The following is a 9863-nucleotide window of genomic DNA, read 5'->3' on the forward strand; positions in this document are numbered from 1 at the left end:
AACTGCAATCAGCCAGTTTCGGTGGGGGTCAATCTGTCTTGCAATGATGGGGAAGTGTGTCTGGTTCTCGTCTTTCTGCCCTAGAAGAGGCAGAGGCTGTGAGTCAGCTTCTCCCCATGCCCAGACCCAGCGGATTCCAGCTCAAAGCAAGTTCAGGCCAGCTGCTATTCTGGAAAGTCCTGGTCCAGAGGGCAGACGGGACAGGCACCCAGGCACGAGCCCAAGAAATGAGACAGTTTTTGACCTAGCCTTTCTCTTTGGCCAGGAGCCAGGTCCTCAGCTGGAGTCATGGCAGCAGCAGCCAATGGAGCGTCCACAGTTACTCCCATGTCGGAAGCTGAAGGATGCCCATCAGAGGAGGTCCTCAGCCCTACCCCGCCTGACCTGACTGCAGCCGATGGAGCATCCGCAGTTACTCCCAGGTCGGAAGCTGAAGGATGCCCATCAGAGAAGGTCCTCAGCCCTACTCCACCTGACCTGACAGCAGCCGGTGGAGTGTCCTCAGTTACTCCCAGGTCGGAAGCTGAAGGATGCCCATCAGAGGAGGTCCTCAGCCCTACCCCGCCTGACCTGACAGCAGCCGATGGAGCATCCGCAGTTACTCCCAGGTCGGAAGCTGAAGGATGCCCATCAGAGAAGGTCCTCAGCCCTACTCCACCTGACCTGACAGCAGCCGGTGGAGCGTCCTCAGTTACTCCCAGGTCGGAAGCTGAAGGATGCCCATCAGAGAAGGTCCTCAGCCCTACCCCGCCTGGCCTGACAGATCTACCTGAGAAGGTGACCCAGCCTGCCCTCCCACCTCAAAACTGGCACCAAGAGAAGCCCAGGAAGAGTAGCCGGGTTCTCAAGGAGCTGGGCGTGAGTGTCCATTTCCTACAGTGCGGTACTGGGGTGGGGGTGGTAATGCAGGGAGGCCTGAGGATGGAGGGGGATTGAGACAGTGCTGAACACTTATTCTAAGATTTAAAAATCCATGGAGGGATGGGAGAGGCAGTCTACATTCACATGACACTGGCTCGGTGTGGCTCATAGAAGCCTCAGTAGAAGAAGCTTCCTCCCCTTCCCCTCTCTTTCCCATCCCCCCCCCCCCCAGCCCCCAGAGACACTGCCATGGCCACAGGTGGTGGGACAGGTACGTGACTCCCACCTGCCTTCCCAAGAAGCAGTCCTTCCTTGCAGGCCCACCAGGATCCTTAGAAGGCAGGAAGTGAGCTCTGTGCAGCTCGCTGGTCCAGGAGCTCAGTGACCTCCATTAGGGCCGGTTCCCTGACAGCGGCTCTCTGTCCCCTGCCCCTGTCTTGCCCAGGCCGTCCATGTGGTCATCGCTCTGGTGTACCTGTTCATTGGAGGTTACCTGGTGGCTGCTGTCCAGAACCTTCACCTGGTGGTCCAGAAGTGTTGGTATCCGTTCTGGGGGGCTGCCTCTGTGAGTAGATGTCAAAATGTGGGCCGGCTTTGGGGATGCACAGGCAGGCCCAGAGAACCTGGCTTTTGGGAGGGGGTGCAGGGTGGGGCAGTGAGTGAATAGCAGTGAGGCCACCTGGGCCCCTGCCCAGCCTCCTAGCTCCATGTCCACTCTCTCAGTCACCCTGGAAACAGCTTCTTCCCAGGGGCTCCTGCGAGCCTGCAGCCCAAGAGAGCAGCCCCCAGGCTCTCAGTGTGCGTGTGCGCTAAGTTGCTTCAGTCGTGTCTGACTCTTTGCTACCCCATGGACTGTAGCCTGCCAGGCTCCTCTGTCCATGAGGTTCTCCAGGCAAGAATACTGGAGTAGGTTGCCATTTCCTCCTCCAGGGGATCTTCCTGACCCAGGGATTGAACATAGGTCTCCCTCATTGCAGGCAGATGCTTTACTGCTGAGCCACCAGGGAAGATCTTGGTACCCTCCTCTAATTACCAAGCGCATCCAGCACAGAGGAGGGTGAATGTGAGCTGGGGCAGCCGCACCTTCCCCAGGCTTCCTCGGAGGCCTTTGGATCTGGCCACACATCCCTGGTGCCCAGAGTCTCTGTCAGGGCCAATCTGCAGGGCACAAGCCTGTTGGCCAGGGTGGGAGGAGAGAGGAGACCACTGCCCACACCTTCCCTGGAGGCTCCCCAGGGCATCCTCTTCCATCCCAGGTCACGGTGGAGTCCTGCTTCCACACCCAGTACCAGCTCCCAGAAACCCTCCTTGACACGTGTCCTGGCCCCTCACCTGCTGCCACTTCAGTCTTTTGACCCCACAGCTCCCACTTGAGCTTTCTGCGCACAGTGGAGAAACTACTGTCCCCACATGCGTGCCTACCCATCCCTGTGCTCCCAGGGATGGGTGCATAGTAGGCACTCAGCACACATATGAAAGAATAATCGCAGAAAAATACCAGAGACCCTGGAACCAAGAGCTAATATCCTCCAAACTGTAGGATCTAGGAAGGGAGCGAGGCTTGGAGTGGAAGCCATAGTTCAGTTGCTTGCAGAGGGGTGGTCTGGGCTGCTACACTGGGGAAGCAGGAGAGAAGAGTAGCCTGGCTGGAGTGGGCCTGGGATGGACCGTGTAGGGGCAGGTGAGCTCCCTTTGTTGGAGGAATGATGTTCCCTATCCCACCAGCCCCCACAAGTTGTCTTTTTTTAAGATCATAGTGGGAAGGGAATTTGTGGGTTTCAAGGAACCCCAGCCTCTCCCTTAAGACTGTTTCAAATCTGTTCCACAGTTTCTTATTTCCGGGATCTTGGCAATAACAATGGAGTCGTTTCAGAAAAATTATCTGGTAAGCTGGAGGGTTAAGACTCTTCTCTCCCATCCCAAGGCTGGGCTAATGTCACCTAGGGCATCGTGTGTAGTAGGGATTCCAGAGGCAGTTTGCCAGGATTTGCCAGAAGCAGGTACAAGCCTTCTGGATGGCACGGAGGGTCCAAGCAGAAAAGCCCCTGTCGTGGAGGTCTGTCTCTCACCCCGACTCCCTGCGTCCTCTCCACCTGCTACCTTTCCTCCACCCCAGCTCTGGCCACCATCCCATCAGGCCAGGCCTGGAGGTGTCATCCAGCCTGTTCACCCAGCAGCCTGGGTGACTATTCTGGCAATCACCCCTCAGCTCCCCTGTGCCCTCGGCTTACCTCCCATGTCAGCAGTTCTGAGAGTCCTGAAAGCCAAGTCACAGCTGGGAGTCCACCAACCTCTCACCTCTAAAGCCCAGCCAGACGCAACTGTTTCTTGCCTGTTCTGTGCTATTTTCTGCCAGAGTACCTTACCCTGTCCCCACTGGGCATTCTCTCCCGGCTTTGACTTTCCTTCTGATCATTCTTCAAGGCTCAGCTTACATGTTTCCTCTTCCAGGTAGTTTTCCTGATCTGCCATGGCTGGCTTCTATGTCCCCACTGCTCCTTAGACCTCCTATCTCCCTCTCCCATGCACTAAGCTTGGGCAGCAGGTGTCTAAGCATCTTTTTAGCCTGCGGTGGCCGCGGGAAGCAGAGTGGGCACCCTCACAAGACTGAGTGGACGGAGGTGGATGGAGGATGGAAGGACCATCCCACCAATCCTGTGTCGTGGCCTCAGCCCACCCTCCACTCCCAAGCCCTGGCTGGGTCCACACTCATAGCCCCCCAGCCTGGGCTGGGCGGTGGCTGCCCTCTTCCCTCTCAGGGATCACATCAGAAGGGTATAGTGCCATTTACTCAGAGCAGAGGCAGGAGATGCTTGGCAAAGCCCTGGCTCTTCCTCCTGGGCTGGGCCCCTTGCAGAACCAAAAGCGTCCCCATTTCCTACACCTAAGCCTATGGAAATACCTACTGCAGAGAAATCCATTCTAGCACAAGGCCTTGGAGGAGCCTTATGTTCATACTCTTTCCCTGTTACAGGGGTTTGCATTTGGCAAGAGGCTCATGGAATAATGCACAAATAACCCAAGATAAGGATGAACAGAGTCATTTCAGGGCCCATGGCAGGTGGGGGAGGAGGCAGACCTGAGTGAGAGAGGATAAGGGACTATCGGGGCTCGTCGTGTCCTTCTCTGTGGAGGATGGGGGCATTTGGATGCCTGAGAAAGTGAAAGTGAAAGTCGCTTAGACATGTCATGTCCAATTCTTGGCGACCCCGTGGACTATACAGTCCAAGGAATTCTCCGGGCCAGAATACTGGAGAGGGTAGCTGTTCCCTTTTCTAGGGGATCTTCTCAACCCAGGGATAGAACCCAGGTCTCCCGCATTGCAAGCATCAGTTGGCATATCTGATGCCAAGATGACTGGAAACCTAGGGACCCAGTGGCAGTCCTTTGGTTCTCGTGATCCCAACCAAGAGAACAATGGTACCCAATCTTTTTTTCCACAGACTGGGGGCGGGGTGGGGAGGTTTCACAATGATTCAGAAACATTACATTTATTGCACACTTTATTGCTATGACTACATCAGCTCTATCTCAGATCATCAGGCTTGGGGACCCCATCATAGAAGATGAGGGCTGGTGGGAGCCTCCTTGGGTGGTCGGCTGGCTCAGAAAGCCATGTTGGCATGAGGAGCCTCTGGCCCAGAGATGGGCAGCGTTTTCCTGAGGTCCCAGGGTGAGCTACTGGCTGGTCGGGGAAGAGAACTTAGACCCCGTCTGTAGCCTTTGGACAATGATTGTTATTTCTTCTTTGCTTATAGAAGGTGTGCCTGGTAGCAAACTCCATCAGCTTCCTCTGCGTGCTGGCTGGCCTCTTTGTCATTGTCAAGGACCTCTTTCTGGAGACTCCATTTGAGTTCCCCATCTGGAAACCGTACCCCAGTGATACTGTGAGTGTCCAGCCCCCAAGGGTCCTCTGGCTCCCAGGAAGGCCTGCCTTGGGCTTGGCTCAGAGGAAGTTTCTAGCTCTCAGAAAATCTCATCTGGAGCCCAGTATGGGTGGCCAGCCCATCCCCCCACGCCAAGGTACAGAGATGATATTGGCCTTCTTGCTGGTCAGCATCAAGGTGCTGGACAGAGCCTGGACTCACAGCTCCCACTTTAATCATTAAGGAAACTGAAGCCCAGAGAGGGAGAGGGGCCTGCCTGAGGTCAAGTAGCAAGTTGGCAGCAAATTCAGTACCATAATCTAGGACTGCTGATTCCTTGTTCAAGGCTCTTTGAATAGCATAGCCCCAGTGACCCCAATAACTCTGAACCTCACAGCAGCCTTGCAGAGCTGGCCGAGTTCACTTTGTTACCCCCATTTTATGGAGGTGAACACTGAGGTCCAGAGAAGCTAAACTAGAAGATCAAGACCACACAGCAAGGCAGGGGTGCAGCGAGGACTCAGCGGGGTCTAGACTTCAAGCTTAGTGCTCTTTTAGCCACAGCCTCCCCTGAACCAGGCGAAGGGCATGACGACCCATCACAGTATTCTTGCCTGGAGAATCCCATGGACAGAGGAGCCTGGTGGGCTACAGTCCACGGGGTTGCAAAGAGTCAGACACGACTGAAGCAACTTAGCACGTACGCACGCACTCCTGAAGGAGAAGGTGGGCCAGCTGTTCCATGTGGGTGGCTGCTGGCCTCAAGGTCAGTTTCCAAGTGTTCTGACCACAGTGGTTCACTATTCCTTATTGCCCTCCACCATGCTCACACAGGTTGAGCACACACATGGACACGTGTGCACAGACACACACAGGCACACGTTCCCTACCGGATGCTCATGGCCCCAAGAGATATCCCAGCTGTATGGTGATCCTCAACCCAGTTCTTCCCCTCCCCTGCTGTAAGCGATGCTGCTTTTCCCTGAGCTTAGATATCCCCATCTAAGTGGGATTGGATGAGATGATGCTGAAGACCACCTGCCATTCTACCAGGGGCCCATGAGAAAACCCCAGTCTTCAAACACTATGCACCAAGGACCCATGGGTGCCTGGTACTGCACATAGAGCAGAGCCACACCCTGCCTGCTGGGCACACCTGGGAGCTGAAATCCCACTGTCCTTGCTGGCAGGTCTGACTGCTGCCCGTGCCCAGGTGATGGGTGCAGATACCCAGTGGAGGCTCACCTGCCTTTCCCTCCCCTCTCTCCCTTGCAGGTCCACATCCAGAGGCTAGTGCTGGCCCTGCTCTGTGTCACCTGTGTGGAGGTCTTCCTGCCGGGGCTCATGGCCGTCATGGCATACAGGGATACCCGCCTGTCTGCAGAGGTGAGGGCTTCCAGGAGATGGGGAACGAGGCTATGGAGGGCAAAGAGAGGGGAGCATCAGGCAGGGGGGTGTTGCCCAGTCAGCCGGACCACACACAGAGGCAGCCCACACTCTAGTAGGGGAGACAAGGCACAGGATGGAAGAGGGCGCCAATTCAAGGTGAAGAATGTGGGGCCACCGGGGAGGAAAGGCCACGGAGGCTCAGACCAACAGGCCACAGTGCTCCCAGCTCTCAAGCCCTTGGAGACCTTATGGGGGAGATCCGTGGAGACAGGCAGGATCTGGACCTGCAGGTGGGATGGAGAGGGACCCGTAGTAGAGGGAAAAGCAGGGGCAATGGCTCGGAGACCTGCCAGGGAAGGCTGGTGGAACCATAGTATGTTGTGGGCTGTGGCTGTGGTGGGAGCCAGCGCAGGGGGGATCACAGGGACTGAGCGCGTCAGGGGTACCAAGTACCCTCTCTGCTAAGCATGTGAGAGAAACACGGCTTGTTTAACATAATCTTGTCAACTGCCCTTTGAAGTGGGAACTGACCTTCCCCCCATTCTACAGATAGGTAAACCAAAACTTAGAGAGGCCACGTCACTTTCCAAGGTCAAACACCTGTAAGGAAATCCAGGACTCAGTCCGAGGCATGTTTCACCCAGATCCAAGCCCTCGAGTACTTGTGAAGCTGGCAGAATGGCAGGCTGGGACCAAAAAGATCTAGAAATAAAAGACTAGTCTCTCCCCATCCCAGAAGTGATATCCTAGACTCATTTCTTTGAAGGGAAAAAAAAGTTCACACTATACTCTTAACTGTAGAACACTAAAAAAAAAAAAAAAAAAGGGAAAATGTATGGTCTAAATTCCCCATAATTCTGCAAGGTTAACACTGCAATTGTTTTTATGTTAAGGTCATGATGTTCTGAGTTTTTACATAGCACTGACATGACTTTACATTTGAGTTTTACTCACACCAAGCAAATAAGTTGTCTCAGTCACCGCCTGGCTATCTGGCAGGAAGTCTTGTTAAGGCATCAGAGAGCTAGAAGGGGCCTTGTTTGTGTCAGTTTCCCCACCTTCATGGGAACTTGAGGCTCCAACAAGTGAGCCAAAGGGAAGGGCTTTGCTGATCGCCACATGCTCCTCATATTTGAGCATCAGGGACAGTGGCTTCTCTCTTTGGCAGGAGGATGACCTGCCTCTTGTCCCCGACTCACCACTGGAGCTCAAGGAGCAGTCAATGATGCCTCCACCATCCTACGAGGACGTCACTCAAGGCGACCTGCAGGATGAGCAGGAGAGGAGGTGAAGAGGCCTTGGGATCGCCACACTGTCCAAATTCACCCCATCTGCCTGGCTAATATGAACTGGTTTCAAGGGGCAGTTACCAGGAAGGGGCAAACAGTGTCATTGCTAGAAATGTCTGCCCCATGCTGGTAGCCAAGCCAAGGACCCAGCCCAGTCCCTCAGCCCAGAAGGAATCTCTAGGCCCCCACCTGCTGTAACATTTCCGCTGGACCAGAGCACAGCCGGGAACTGCCCACCCACCCGGTCAGCCCCAAGAGTGGCCCTCTGGGCCAGCAGCCCCCCGGCACACTCTTCACTGGTCTGCGTCCCTCAGTCAGTGATGGGTGCACCAGGAGCCTGTCCACATGGGGCTGAGAGTGGAGCCAGAGAAGGTCCCTGAGAACCCAAGGAGGCACCGTCTTCCCTCAACTCATCCTACCGAGAGGTCTCTGCAAGAACTTGGGCATCTGAATCCCTGGATTCCGGGGGGGGTGGGGGTGGGGTGGGCAGCAGCAGAGGCATTAAGTCAGACACAAAATGACCAACTCTTCCCACCAAACCGTCAATGTGTCTTCCTGCCCCTCCCTCTCCCCACCCCAGCTTCAGTGTCTCCATCTGTACAGTAATGTGGTGGGCAGGTGAGATGATCAGCTGGAAAGCTCTGAGATCAGAGACAGGTTCAGAATCCCAGCTGTGACATCCGAGGTTGTCGTGAAGTTTCAGCCTCAAAATTCTGCACCTACTTGGGCTGAGTGAATGACGTAGGGGGTGGGAAGAGACCGACCTTTCTCATTTCCCAAATTTCAGTCATCCAGAAACAGTCTTCATGAGTTTGCTCTATTGTACTGTATTCTGTTTGTTTCCTGAAATTGCCTTTTTTCTCACATACAATAAAGTTAGCCAGGTACTTTGTATCTGCAACAAACAAGAAGTCAGTATCTTTCCATAAAAAGAAGCCAACCACAAAAATCATGTAAACACGGTGAAAAACAACAATAACAGAAACTTGCTGCCCCACCTCTGTGATCTTACCTGCTTCCCTCTGCCTCTTGCCCACTAATACCGCCGCCTGGCTTCCTGGTGGTCTCCCACACATCTCTGGCACACCGCTGCCTCTGAGCCATCCCTTTGCCCTTCCTCCACCGGGACGCTCTCCACATGGATTTGCAGAGCTCGCTCTTTGAATCCTTACTGGGCTATGACTCTGGGCCATTGATGATGTCATCTAATCCTCCCATCAATCTACGATGTAGGTTCTGTTGCCATCCCCATTTCGTGCAGGATCGGAGAAGTTAAGCAGGTTGTCCAAAGGCAACCAGCTATACATTTGCAGCAACACGGATTAGAGATTATCCTATTAAGTGAAGTAAGTCAAAAAGAGAAAGACGAATACCATATGCTATCGCTTATATGTGGAATCACAAATGAACCTATCTACGAACCAGAAACAGACTCAAAGACGTAGAGAACAGACTGTGGTTTCCAAGGAGAGGTGAGTGGGGGAAGGATGGAGTGGGAGTTTGGGATTAGAGACGTAAACTATTACATAGAGGATGGATAAACAATACTCCATAGCATAGGGACTGTATTCAATATCCTGCGAAAAACCACAATGGAAAAGCATATAAAAGAATATATATGTGTATAACCGAGTCACTTTGCTATACAGCAGAAATTAGCACTGCATTGCAAATCATCTATACTTCAATTAAATTTTTAAAAAATAAACCAAGTGGCAGAGATGGGATTTGGACACAGACAATCTGGCTCCAAACTGAAGGGCTGCCTCCTGACATTGCCCTAACACAGCTCTAGCATGGCCCCTGCTCCCAGGGACCTGCACTTTCACTGGTCAGATGAGACCTGCAGGAGTGGGCAGCTACAATTCCTGGCTACACAGCAAAGTCAGCCTTCGCAGCTCGTGGGAGCCCTCTCCTCCTAGACAGACCATTTCCCAAGTGGTTGTAGCCCAGGTTTTCGGTTGCCTGGAATAGGACCCTCTGTGCAGTCTTATAAAACTCCTGTGTACATGGATGCACTCAGATCACTTGCCCTTGCACCAAATATTCCTAGGGTTTGAAGTTCTTCAAATTCTGCTATCTGTTTTGTCACCTCCCCTGTTGCTGCTTCTGGTTGTCACCTCTGGTTTCAGTCACCGACTTACCTTTTTTCTCCTCTTCTGACCTGCAGCTTTTGCAGGTTGCAATTCACTTTAGGACAGAAAGTAATGTATTGATAAGTCACTGGACTCCATGGAAGCACCACAGACAGCCAAGAGCCATGCAAATATTTGAGACAAATGTGGCCTTTGAGAAGCATGCCAAACAAGCCCTGGTGGCTCAGACAGTAAAGAATCTTTCTACAATGAGGGAGACTGGGGGTTCGATCCCTGGATCGGGAAGATCCCCTGGAGAAGAGAATGGCTACCCTCTGCAGTATTCTTGCCTGAAGAATTCCATGGACAGAGGAGCCTGGCAG

The 9863-nt window shown here is 53.6% G+C and overlaps 1 protein-coding gene across 1 annotated transcript; it reads left to right on the forward strand.

Annotated features, from left to right (window-relative positions):
• Nucleotides 1-288: 288 nt before the first annotated feature.
• Nucleotides 289-7407, forward strand: MS4A10 (membrane spanning 4-domains A10). The gene is made up of 6 exons (XM_052661677.1): nt 289-858; nt 1307-1426; nt 2690-2746; nt 4620-4748; nt 6003-6113; nt 7285-7407. Exons 1-6 carry the CDS (start codon nt 289-291, stop codon nt 7405-7407), a joined length of 1110 nt encoding a protein of 369 aa, XP_052517637.1.
• Nucleotides 7408-9863: the final 2456 nt, after the last annotated feature.

This window comes from Budorcas taxicolor, chromosome 25 (genome assembly GCF_023091745.1).
Source record: "Budorcas taxicolor isolate Tak-1 chromosome 25, Takin1.1, whole genome shotgun sequence".
NCBI lineage: Eukaryota > Metazoa > Chordata > Mammalia > Artiodactyla > Bovidae > Budorcas > Budorcas taxicolor.

Excerpts from the sequence above, each read along its gene's own strand:
- MS4A10 (XM_052661677.1), top strand. The coding sequence starts at position 289 with ATGGCAGCAGCAGCCAATGGAGCGTCCACAGTTACTCCCATGTCGGAA. Across the intron at positions 859-1,306 it reads GGGTTCTCAAGGAGCTGGGC|GCCGTCCATGTGGTCATCGC; the intron begins GTGAGTGTCCAT and ends TGTCTTGCCCAG. Across the intron at positions 4,749-6,002 it reads AACCGTACCCCAGTGATACT|GTCCACATCCAGAGGCTAGT; the intron begins GTGAGTGTCCAG and ends TCTCCCTTGCAG.